The sequence below is a fragment of the Phyllobates terribilis genome, unplaced genomic scaffold (assembly GCF_046119375.1).
Source record: "Phyllobates terribilis strain yellow unplaced genomic scaffold, ASM4611937v1 Scaffold_11__3_contigs__length_659146591, whole genome shotgun sequence".
Taxonomy (NCBI): domain Eukaryota; kingdom Metazoa; phylum Chordata; class Amphibia; order Anura; family Dendrobatidae; genus Phyllobates; species Phyllobates terribilis.
The window spans coordinates 5,119,405-5,132,987 of NW_027362771.1; the positions used below are offsets into that span (position 1 = coordinate 5,119,405).

The 13,583-nt window shown below is 38.1% G+C and overlaps 1 protein-coding gene across 10 annotated transcripts in view; it reads right to left on the bottom strand.

Moving 5' to 3' along the window:
* Positions 1 to 434: 434 nt before the first annotated feature.
* The window catches only part of SPDL1 (spindle apparatus coiled-coil protein 1), a 466,199-nt gene continuing 453,050 nt past the window's right edge, over positions 435 to 13,583 (bottom strand). For all 10 annotated transcript variants that reach the window (XM_073651106.1, XM_073651101.1, XM_073651105.1 and 7 more), the window contains 2 exons: positions 5,022 to 5,361; positions 435 to 1,463 (listed from right to left, as the gene is read on the bottom strand). In XM_073651106.1, the coding sequence (XP_073507207.1) occupies positions 1,313 to 1,463; positions 5,022 to 5,361 (491 nt within the window). In that variant the 3' untranslated portion in view covers positions 435 to 1,312. The remainder of the gene's footprint in view (positions 1,464 to 5,021; positions 5,362 to 13,583) is intronic.

Below are 13,583 nucleotides of genomic sequence, written 5' to 3' on the forward strand. Positions count from 1 at the left end.
GTACACAATTTTTTTTGTAGCGGATCTGCTCAGTGTTGCCTTGCATATGTAATTAGAAATATATGGATTGCCACAATATATTTAATATCTTCCAACGCAAGGCAGTTATATTTAGAATGACTCAGGCCATTGCAAATAATTTCATTAATGTTTAATTTAGCTTCTCCCAGTTTTGCTTTTACTTCTTAATTTAGGGTGATGAGGCTGACAACCTGCATTTCTAAAATCATGAGGCCATTGGCCACCCAGGATGGGCTAAGTTTCAGCCACGTTCAACCAACTTTACTGTGTGTTCTCAACCTAAATTGAACTATACGCTTTTTGCCCAGCTGATTAGGAACGTAGCTCATAATCACAACATATTTCAACCTTAACAAATAATGAATTTTTACAGAGACAGCGCAGAGATTTTGGAATAAAGAATAGAAACCATATGTATTAGAAACTTTCAGTACTTTTTTATTCTAGAATGATTACAACTTTAATTACATAAAACTGGAAAAAACTTTAGCAATCAGTTTTACAACCAGGATTGCATATCAAAAAGCTAACAAGATTACAGTTCATTACATTTAGGTAAATTTAATGTTTGCTTGATGCTTAAAAATAAGTATTTTAAGGAGTTTTCAAGGCATATAAAATAATTACAAATCGTTATTAGCTTAGTTCAGTGTTTACATCAACTTTATCGAGCAAACCAAACAGCTCCATACAATGTGTAACGACTGCTGCCAGATACTGCAGGACAACTCCTATCCTATCTAACAGAACAGGAATTTATTATATAGAGCTGTGTTGTTCATCTCTGTTCAATGTTTACAACTGACCAACACATGAGCTAATAACAGCTGATCAGTGGAGTGCGAGTATATGACACGCACCGATCTGAAATTCTATATAAGTGACTGCATTGCTCTCTACATCTTAAAGATGATAAATATTTTAAAATGTAAAAAGAAATTTCACGCTTACTATATAGTAATCCCAAAGTAAGTGAGCTATTCTACAAGTTATCATTCTGAAATAATATTCTAGTGAAAGCAAAATAGGTATTACTCTTCTGAGGTTCTTTTGCCATATAGACCTGAAATATTTTATAAACAGATGCATAGCTAGCAAATGATATGGAAACAATTCAATTCTAGTCAAAAATAAGCAAAAGAGAACGAACAATGCATGTTTGAGCCGGAAGTGAGCCTAAATGAGGGAAATCTTATTTTTATGTTACCTTGTTAGAAAACTTACTCTGTATGTATATGGTAAATTATAATTCTAAGTATCTGTATGTGGCAAAATGACGACAAAAGCTGTATTATTGCTGCGGACATTGTGTTCCTGGGGGTGGCTTTGATGACACATGAAGGACAGGTTGAGCTTTAGGTCTTGATTTCCTCTCATACTTTCGCAAGCTTTTCTCCTCATCAGCATTTGTTACTTCAAATCTTGAATCTCCAGTAGATGACCTACAGGCAAACAGTCATTCTAATTTTAATACTTCTCTTGAAAAATTATGCATGGCTAGAGATGTTAGGACAGAGCTTCTGCTGGGGCTGCATATAGTTATCACCTTAATTTGATTTCTCATCAGCAACCAAAGAAATCACTGCTTTTAAACACAATTAAGTAAAAAAAAGATACCACCGGAAAGTCATTGGAGCACTTGCATTTAGACTATATAATAGCAACTTGAGAATTATACCACCACCTAATTGCCTTATTGTCGAAAACAACACTGCATGTAAATAATTGGTAAAGTTGGTATTTTTGGCCATTTTTTCAAACATAGATCAAGGGCTTAAAGGGAATCTATTAGTTGGATCAACCCTACTAAGAAGTTGATATTGGCATTTAGGTCATAGAAAGCTGTATAAAATGATACAAATATCAAAGTGAACCGATGACTTGTTCCAGAGAAATCCATGTTTATCTTATATGTATATAAGCTGGTAAGATCTATGGACTCAATACAATGTTTTATGGCTATATATATATATATATATATATATATATATATATACATACACACACACACAAACACAAACACTGTGCAGACCAAAAGTTTGGACACACTTTCTCATTTAAAGATTTTTCTGTATTTTCTTGACTATGAAAATTGTACTTTCACACTGAAGGCATCAAAACAATGAATTAACACATGTGGAATTATATACTTAACAAAAAAGTGTGAAACAACTGAGAATATGTCTTATATTCTAGGTTCTTCAAAGTAGCCACCTTTTGCTTTGATGACTGCTTTGCACACTCTTGGCATTCTCTTGATGAGCTTCAAGAGGTAGTCACCGGAAATGGTCTTCCAACAATCTTGAAGGAGTTCCCAGAGATGCTTAGCACTTGTGGGCCCTTTTGCCTTCACTCTGCGGTCCAGCTCACCCCAAACCATCTCGATTGGGTTCAGGTCTTGTGACTGTGGAGGCCAGGTCATCTGGCGTAGCACCCCATCACTCTCACTCTTGGTCAAATAGCCCTTACACAGCCTGGAGGTGTGTTTGGGGTCATTGTCCTGTTGAAAAATAAATGATGGTCCAACTAAACGCAAACCGGATGGAATAGCATGCCACTGCAAGATGCTGTGGTAGCCATGCTGGTTCAGTATGCCTTAAATTTTAAATAAATCCCCAACAGTGTCACCAGCAAAGCACCCCCACACCATCTCACCTCCTCCTCCATGCTTCACGGTGGGAACCAGGCACGTAGAATCCATCCGTTCACCTTTTCTGCGTTGCACAAAGACACGATGGTTGGAACCAAAGATCTCAAATTTGGACTCCTCAGACCAAAGCACAGATTTCCACTGGTCTAATGTCCATTCCTTGTGTTCTTTAGCCCAAATAAGTCTCTTCTACTTGTTGCCTGTCCTTAGCAGTGATTTCCTTGCAGCTATTTTACCATGAAAGCCTGCTGCACAAAGTCTCCTCTTAACAGTTGTTGAAGAGATGTGTCTGCTGCTAGAACTCTGTGTGGCATTAACCTGGTCTCTAATCTGAGCTGCTGTTAACCTGCAATTTCTGAGGCTAGTGACTCGGATAAACTTATCCTCAGAAGCAGAGGTGACTCTTGGTCTTCCTTTCCTGGGGCGGTACTCATGTGAGACAGTTTCTTTGTAGCGCTTCATGGTTTTTTCAACTGCACTTGGGGACACTTTCAAAGTTTTCCCAATTTTTCAGACTGACTGACCTTCATTTCTTAAAGTAATGATGGGCACTCGTTTTTCTTTACTTAGCTGCTTTTTTCTTGCCATAATACAAATTCTAACAGTCTATTCACTAGGACTATCAGCTGTGTATCCACCAGACTTTTGCACAACACAACTGATGGTCCCAACCCCATTTATAAGGCAAGAAATCCCACTTGTTAAACCTGGTTCCTTCAAGATTGTTGGAAGACCATTTCTGGTGACTACCTCTTGAAGCTCATCAAGAGAATGCCAAGAGTGTGCAAAGCAGTTATCAAGCAAAAGGTGGCTACTTTGAAGAACCTAGAATATAAGACATATTTTCAGTTGTTTCACACTACTTTTTTGTTAAGTATATAATTCCACATGTGTTAATTCATAGTTTTGATGCCTTCAGTGTGAAAGTACAATTTTCATAGTCATGAAAATACAGAAAAATCTTTAAATGTGAAGGTGTGTCCAAACTTTTGGTCTGTACTGTACACACAGGTGCTTCTCACAAGATTAAAATATCATCAACTGTGTATGATCAGACCACGCTCCTGCACTGTCAGACACGGCCATTACACGGTACATAACACATGCACATTTATAAGATTATCTTGGGACAGGAACATTTTTCTGTTGAATAAAATATACTTTTGTTCGTGGTACAACCCCTTTAATGTACATTTCAAACACACATGCACAACATTTATCAACGTTTTATCAAGTTTATTTGGTCGCTTGAAAGAGAAACAATTTTTGAGACTTTCAGTTAACGTGAGCCAATTGAGACACTTTCCTTCATTCAGAGTGAACACATTATCAAATGTGATATATTGTTCCCAGGGAATAAGTATGAGATTAGAGTCTCAAACAGAAGCTCAGGATCCAAGAGGTCAATTCATTTAGCTAGTTTTGGACCCTGCTATGAAATAGATTGATAGGCATTGGCTTATAAGCACAGAAGTAAATCCAGCTCACCACCTGCAGTTCCACATGTCTGGAGCACGGATAGCACCTGGGCAGTGCGCAACATCCAACAGAGAAAGCAGAAAAATCCAGCTCGCAGATAAAGTCCAAAAAACTGCATTTTATTTTCCAAGGTACATGAAGCAAAGATTAAAATTGTGTATTCACAAAAAAGAGAATGCAGGCATCTTTCAACGCATTTCGAGAGGCAAGCGCTCTTTGTCAAGATACCATCCACTTGGATTGTATCAATTTTAATCTTTGCTGCATGTACCTTGGAAAATAAAATGCACTTTTTTGGACTTTATCTGCGAGCTGGATTTTTCTGCTTTCTCTATTGGCCGATAATGCTTTTATTTAATCATTTTATATAATAAAACCTTATATAATGGTTTCTCTTGAATGTTCAAGTTTTGTGTCATTACATATTTGTAAAATTTAGAATACACAGAAGTAAACATTTCAGCATTGATAACTTAATTTATTGAAGGGAAAAATGGCACACACAAACACAAAGTTAGCTTATTGAATAAGTACATGTTACTAGGCATTTAAAGCAAAAACAGCCATTACTAATACTGAAATGTCAGTGCTGAATTAACATTGTTTTCTATTAATATTAAATTACAAATCACATTTTAAAAAAAGTTAAAATACTCAAACTTTTTTTCCCTTAAAAAAAAAAAGATGCACCCATTAATTTTTTTTGAAAGGGCTGAAAATTTTAAGCTGAGAAAGCCGAAAACTAGGAAAAAGATACCATGCAAAGTTTAAGAAAAACAGAAGGAGTCGGAGAGCATAGTTCAGTAAACGACAGATAAAAGACCTAGGTCCTTCTTGATCGCTGCGTTCAAGAACTGTAGGCTGCACTGACCTTGGGGAGGTAGATGTTATGTCTTTGTTACTTAATGTATGAGGGTCATTTAGGTCTTCTGCTATTCTTACTCGCTTACGCTCCTTCGTAGGTTGGGTATTGCTTTGTATATCTTGACTCTCAGGTACATCATGATAAGCACAAGATGCAGATTCCTCTCCAGGAGACTTAGTACAGCCTTCGGACAACAAAACTAGATTTTCTTTTTCATCTTGTTTACTGTTGGAAACTGGATTAAAACCACTGACAGACAGAGCTTTACTATTAGCTATATTTTCAGCTGAACAGTCATGTGGAAGTTCTTCTCGTCTTCGTCTCTGAGTTTGCACTCTAACAATTTCTGAAAATGAATATAAGTGTGAGTATTATACATAGAGATACAAAGTCAAATATCTAATTCTAATGTAGAATCGATACAACACAAATAGAATTGTATAACATGCTTTCCATTCTGTAACTACGGGCTCTAAGGCCCTAATCACAGGTTAGCCTTTCATCAGTATTTCCAAGCCAAAACCAGAAGTGATCTATAATAAAACCATTTACAATTCCACCCTATTTTGTACCCACTTCTGGTTTTGGCTTACAAAAATGGGAGAAACCTACTTAAGTAAAAAAAATAAAAAGTACAAAAAAATTGGAATTGATGTGTCCGGAATAACCTGATCTATGCAGTCATCACTATTTAACCAGTATGGTAAAAGCCGTAAGATACAAAATAAAAACAAGAACAAAACTTGCATATGCTAAAAATGTTTTGTTTTTCCTTGTCACCCTGCCACTCAAAATATGGAATAAAAAATTATTTTACAAAAAGTTGTAGTCACAAAAAAATTGTATAAGTGAAAATATCAACTTATCCTGAGGGAAAAAAAATCCAAGCTCCTCATATAGCACTGTGGGGGAAAAAAAAGATTTTTATTACACAGCAGCAGTAACCAAAAATGTATTATCATACTGAACTGTAGAATAAAATTACCATGTCATTTATATTACACTCCGTAAAAAACAAAAGTAAACGAAACACAAGTGAGACCAGTGCTTTTTTTTTGTTCATTCTTCCAAAAGTCAGAAATCAAAGTCTCATTGATCCCAAAATATTAATACTACTATTAAAGATGACACCAGGTCAAGAGAGGCCAATATTTCCTATTATTTTATTTCCACTGTTCCCACAAGTATTTTTTTTTTTTAAATATAAAAACGGTTTTATGGATATGAGTCTTTTTATCTGGTTTTATTTTATTTTTTATACTCTCCACCAAGGGGGTGTTACTCAAAGGATTCTCATTCTCAATGAGAGTGTCTTTAATTATGCAGCTTTTAACTACGCAGCTTAAAGTTCTTACACACATACACTCAAAAAATATATTAACAAAAAAAAAAAAAAGAAAAAAAAGGGGTAAAAAAAAAAAAAATTCCAAAGAGTCCAGTGCAGGACGGGGGAATATACAGAGCCATGATATAGGCCATAAAAAGCTAGCACTAAATAAAAAAGTATAGTTTATCTGGCACTGTATTGCAGAAAAAAAAATATGGAACATACAGGGGAATTGTGTTTTTTTAGGCTTTAGGGCTACGTTCCCATGATGAGTATTTTGTGAGTTTTTGATGCTGCAGATTGTCTGATCCTACTACAGATGTTTCTCACAAAATTAGATCATCAAAAAGTTAATTTATTTTAGTTCTTCAATACAAAAAGTAAAACTCATATTATATAGAGTCATTACAAACAGAGTGATCTATTTCACGTGTTTATTTCTGTTAATGGTGATGATTATGGCTTACAGCCAATGAAAACACAAAAGTCATTATCTCAGTAAATTAGAATAATTAACAAAAAACACCTGCAAAGGATTCCTACACCTTTAAAAAGGTCCCTTAGTCTGTTTCAGTAGGCTACACAATCATGGGGAAGACTGCTGACTTGACAGATGTCCAGAAGGCAGTCATTGACACACTCCACAAGGAGGGTAAGCCACAAAAGGTCATTGCTAAAGAAGCTGGCTGATCATTGAGTGCTGTATCCAAGCATATTAATGGAAGGTTGAGTGGAAGGAAAAAGTGTGGTAGAAAAAGGTGCACAAGCAAGCGGGATAACCGCAGCCTTGAAAAGATTGTTAAGAAAAGGCCATTCAAAAATTTGGGGGAGATTCACAAGGAGTGGACTGCTGCTGGAGTCATTGCTTCAAGAGCCACCACACACAGACGTACCCAGGACATGAGCTACAAGTGTCGCATTCCTTGTGTCAAGCCACTCATGACCAATAGACAACATCAGAAGCGTCCATAATCAGTGATGGTTTGGGGAGCCATGTCATCTGCTGGTGTAGGTCCACTGTGTTTTATCAAGGCCAAAGCAAGCGCAGCTGTCTACCAGGAAATTTTAGAGCACTTCATGCTCCCGTCTGCCGACAAGCTTTTGGAGATGGAAATTTCATTCTCCAGCAGGACTTGGCACCTGTCCACACTGCCAAAAGTACCATTACCTGGCTTAAAAACAACAGTATCACTGTGCTTGATAGGCCAGCAAACTCGCCTGTCCTTAACCCCATGCAGAATCTGTGGGGTATTGTCAAGAGGAAGATGAGAGACACCAGACCCAACAATGCAGATGAGCTGAAGGCTGCTGTCAAAGCAACCTGGGCTTCCATAACACCTCAGCAGTGGCACAGGCTGATCGCTTCCATGCCACGCCGCATTGATGCAGTAATTGATGCAAAAGGAGCCCCGACCAAGTATTGAGAGCATTTACTGAACATACATTTCAGCAGGCCAAAATTTCGGATTTTAAAATCATTTTTCAAGCTGGTGTTATAAAGTATTCTAATTTACTGAGATAATGACTTTTGTGTTTTCATTGGCTGTAAGCCATAAACATCAACATTAACCCCTTTACCTCCGAGGGTGGTTTGCACATTAATGACCGGGCCAATTTTTACAATTCTGACCACTGTCACTTTATGAGGTAATTACTCTGGAATGCTTCAACGGATCCCCCTGATTCTGTGATTGTTTTTTCGTGACGTACTTCATGATAGTGATAAAATTTATAACTCTTGCGTTTATTTGTGAAAAAAAGGGAAATTTGGAAAAATTCTGAGAATTTTGCAATTTTCAAAATTGGAATTTTTATGCCCTTAAATCGGAGAGATGTGTCACACAAAATAGTTAATAAATAACATTTCCATCATGTCTACTTTAAATCAGCACAATTTTGGAACCAAAATTTTTTTTTGATAGGGAGCTATAAAGGTTAAAAGTTGACCAGCGATTTCTAAATTTTCCAACAAAATTTACAAAACAATTTTTTTAGGGACCACATCACATTTGAAGTGACTTTGAGGGGCATTTATGACAGAAAATACCCAAATGTGACACCATTCTAAAAACTGCACCCCTCAAGGTGCTCAAAACCTTCAGGTGCTTCACAGGATTTTTTGGAATGTGGAAGATAACAATGAACATTTAACTTTTTTCACAAAAATATTAATTTAGAACCCAATTTTATTTTATAAAATGTTCACATTTTTGCAACAAAAATGTTTTTCAGCCTTCAATTTTGCATTTTCATAAAGGTAACAGGAGAAATTGCACCATGCAATTTGTTGTGCAATTCCTCCTGAGCACGCCGATACCCCATATGTGGAGGAAAACCACTGTCTGGGCGTACGGCAGGGCTCGGAAGGGAAGGAGAGCCATTTGACTTTTTGAAAGTCCTGATGTGCCTAAACAGTGGAAACCCCCCACAAGTGACCCCATTTTGGAAACTACACCCCTCAAGGATTTTATCAAGGGGTATAGTGAACATTTTGAACCCAGAGGTACGACACAGAACTTGATAACATTAGGTCATCTTATTGAATAAGTTGTCATTAGTCTTGAGAGCAAGTGCTCGCTACTTGAGTTTGCATCAGATACTCAGGTATGCACCATGTATTGCGGGTGCTCAAGTGACATGATCGAGTCCCTGCCTGCATGTTTCACAGTTATTAGACACCCCAAAAAAAACAATATGCAGGGATCGCTCGTGCATGGCAGGCAATCCCCGTGAGTTTTTTTTGGCTGTACAACAGCTGCAAAACATTTGGGGCGGAGACTTGAGTATATCACTCCAGCACCCACGATACTTGGTGCATACCCGAGCACCCGATGCAAACTCAAGTAGCGAACACTTGCGCTCACTAGTCGCCATGTTGTCATCATTTTCTTTACTTGTGAAAAAATCCCAACCCTAACTCTAACCCTAACTCTAGCACAACCCTAACCGTAGTACAACCCTGACCCTAGAGTTTATTTTTTACGCCGTTCCTCGTGCGGTATAAGTGATTAGACCCCTTTATTCTTTGAGTCGGTGCGTTTACAGTGATACCAGATTAATATCGGGTTTTTATGATTGACAGGTGTCACACACTAAAAGACTTTTTTTTTTGCGAAGACTAGTTTTTGCATCGCCATATTTTGAGAGCTATAATTTTTCCGTATTTCAGTCGACAGATTCATGGGACAGCTTGCTGTTTTGCGGGACAAGTTGACGTTTTTATTGGTACCATTTTTGGGCACGTGACATTTTTTGATTGCTTTCTATTCCGATTTTTGGGAGGGAGAATAAACAAAAACAAACAATTCCGGAATTGTTTTTTTTTTTTTTATATACTGTTCCGCATGTGGTAAAATTGATTACAGTGGTACTACATTTCTATTGCTTTTTTTATGTTTTGGCGCTTTTACACAATAAAAACTATTTTATAGAAAAAATATTTTTTTGTATCGCTTTATTCTGAGAGCTATAACTTTTTTATTTTTCGGCCAATGAAGCTGTATGGCAGCTTGTTTTTTGCGGGACAAGATGACGTTTTCAGCGGTACCGTTTTTATTTGCATTCATCTTTTTGTTCGCGTTTTATTGCATTTTTTGTTTGGCGGTATGATGACAAAGCATGTTTTTTTGCTTTGTTTTCTTTTTTTTACCGTGATCACTAAAGAGGTTAACTAGTGGGACAGTTTTATAGGACAGGACGTTCCGGACGAGGCGATACCATATATGGGTACTTTTATCTTTTTTTTTTTCCCCACAATAATATTTATTTATGGGTACAATATATTTTTATTTTTTTTTGATTATTTTTTTCATTTTTTTAAATATTTTAACAATTTTTTTTTTTCACATTCTGATTCTTTTTTTTTACTTCTACACCTTGTCCCACTATGGGACTTTCACTTTTTATTTTCAGATCGCCTGTATAGAATAGAGAGCAGCAGCAGCTCCCTGTGCTATACAGGCGATCACTGCTGCAGAGGGAGAAGATACTTTGGTCATGCACTGCGCATGACCAAAGTATCTTCCTGCAGTCTGGTGACCCTGATGTTGTTATGACGACATCGGGTCATCATGGCAACATCCAGGAGACGCGGCAGACAGCGTTGGACACCAGCAGGAGAGGTGAGTATCTGCGTTCACCTCCCCCTTGCCCCCACCCACAATGCTGTGATCAACTTGTGCGAAGGTCCTTTTACACCATCGCGAGCCACCGGGGAGCCAGGATGCACCAGAGAGGGGCGTCCGTGGGCCATCGGAAGGTGAGTATATTTTTTATTTTTTTCTTTTAAATTCTTTTTTTCTTTTTTTTTAACAGGTACTATGGTACACGGGTCTGGAGAAGAGTCTCCTCTTCTCCAGACCCGGGTACCATCTGCACATTGAATCGCTTAATATCCGCATGTGCACATGTAGTCATGCGGATATTATGCGATTCAATGCCTGTCAATGGCGGCAATTACGTCGGGTTTCCGCAAAAATAATGGACATGCTGCGGATTTTTCCGCAATGATAATCCGCAGCGGAAATTAAAGCAGCATGAGCACAGCACATGCGGATTATCATTGGGGACCATGGGGTACGTATTACCAAGCGTTTTTGCTGCGGAAATTCCGCGGCAAAAACGCTTGAAAAACACATAGTGGGCACACCGCCTAAGTAACAAACTGCTTGAATCAGGGTCTTTTCCCCTACATCATGCTGCTCTAAGATTAGGTGGCAGATTTCCTTTAAGTAGAGCACCTTTTGGCTGTTATAACTTGTTGCAAACATATGTGAATTAAATACATATACATATAATTTGATAATGTATCAATAGCAGTCTAGAAACCTATTGAGAAATACAAAATCCAAATTCTGAAATCTACTACATTTTTATTTATTTAATCCACGTACATAGCGCCATTATTTCCACAGCGCTTTACAGACATTATCGGCACTGTCCCCATTGGAGCTCACAATTCATATTCCCTATCTGTAGGTCTTTGGAATGTGGGAGGAAACCGGAGAACCCAGAGGAAATCCACGCAAACATGAGGAGAACATACAAACTCCTTGCAGATGTTGTCCTTGGTGGGATTTGAACCCAGGACCCCAGAGCTGCAAGGCTGCAGTACTAATCACTGAGCCACCGTGCTGCCAAAATAATAAACTTTATTCAATATAATTAAAAGACAAGGGAGAAATTGCCACAAAAAATCATTTAAAAACATACATCGATGGTGTGGGGAACATTATGCAAAAACACTATCATGTTCATATATAATGTTATTTCCTATAGTTGAAGCCTATTACAATAGTTAGAAAAGATGCATCAGTGCAAAAGGATGCAGGTATTAATATCTTATGTAAAGTATATAATATACAGTATATAATGAAATGCATCCATGCATATATGAGTAAACATCCAGTATATGTAGATGTATCATGAATATATGAAGCAAGTATGTACCACTAGATCCATAAAGTGCCGCAGTGCTAATAGCCACATGTTTTTTTCTTTTTGCACTACTATACTCGCCTGAGTACTATCTGTATTAGCACTGTGGCACTTTATTGATCTAGTGGTACATACTTGCTTCATATATTCATGATACATCTTCATATACTGATGTTCTTTACGGGTTTACTCATATATGCATATTAAGAGACCACTGCACAATTTTGTAAAAATCACCATCTCTACATGTCTGACAGCCATTCCATTCCAGTGCCAGTTGAATTCCAACCAAAGTGCACCTCATTCTACTTAATGTGCTTCTGATTAGGTTATCACCAGAACCAAATTTTATGTAACAAGGGAAAGTATAAAAACACTGTTGTGGTCTCCACAATCCTCTTGTAAGCTGGATGGCAAAACAAGTGCTAGGAATAGCCCAAAAGTAATTTGAATGAAAAAATAACTTTTAACCATGCCAAAGGAGTTGAAAAGAAAAGTCTTGAGTGAGGAAAAGAAGGGCTCAATTCTGGCTTTACTAGCAGAGGGATACAGTGAGCATCATGTTGCCTCCATCCTTAAAATTTCGAAGATGGCAGTCCATTACAACAAGGTCAAGCAGCAGACATTGGGGACAACAAAGCTACAGACCGGCAGAGGGCGAAAGCGACTCTCCACTGACCGGGATGACCGTAATCTTATTCAAATGTCACTCAGCAACCGCAGGATTACATCAAGTGACCTACAAAAGGAATGGCAAATGGCAGCTGGGGTGAAGTGCACGGCAAGAACAGTGCGTAACAGGCTTTTAGAGGCAGACCTCAAGTCATGTAAAGCTAGAAAAAAAGCCTTTCATCAATAAGAAGCAAAGGAGAGCCAGGCTGAAGTTTGCCAAAGACCATAAGCATTGGACCATAGAGGACTTGAGTAAGGTAATCTTCTCTGATGAGTCTAATTTTCAGCTTTGCCAACACCTGGTCGTCTAATGGTTAGACGGAGACCTGGAGAGGCATACAAGCCACAGTGTCTTGCACCCACTGTGAAATTTGGTGGAGGATCAGTGATGATCTGGGGATACTTCAGCAAGGCTGGAATTGGGCAGGTTAATCTTTGCGAAGGACGTATAGTGTGGAAAAAAAAAGTATTTAGTCAGCCACCAATTGTGCAAGTTCTCCCACTTAAAGAGATGAGAGAGGCCTGTAATTGACATCATAGGCAAACCTCAACTATGAGAGACAAAATAAGAAAACAAATCCTGAAAATCACATTGTCTGATTTGGAATGAATTTTTTTTTTCAAATTTTGGTGGAAAATAAGTATTTGGTCAAATACAAAACTTCATCTCAATACTTTGTTACAAATCCTTTGTTGGCAATGACAGAGGTCAAACGTTTTCTCTAAGTCTTCACAAGGTTGGCACACACTGTTGCTGGTATGTTGACCCATTCCTCCATGCAGATCCCCCCTAAAGCAGTGATGTTTTGGGGCTGTCGCTGGGCAACACAGACTTTCAAATCCCTCCAAAGGTTTCCTATAGGGTTTAGATCTGGAGACTAGCAAGGCCACTCCAGGACCTTGAAATGCTTCTTACGAAGCCACTCCTACGTTGCCCTGGCGGTGTGTTTGGGATCATTGTCATGCTTTAAGACCCAGCCACGTTTCATATTCAATGCCCTTGCTGATGGAAGGAGGTTTGCACTCAAAATCTCCCGATACCTGGCCCCATTCGTTCTTTCATGTACACGGATCAGTCGTCTTAGTCCCTTGGCAGAGAAACAGCCCCAAAGCATGATGTTGCCACCCCCCAT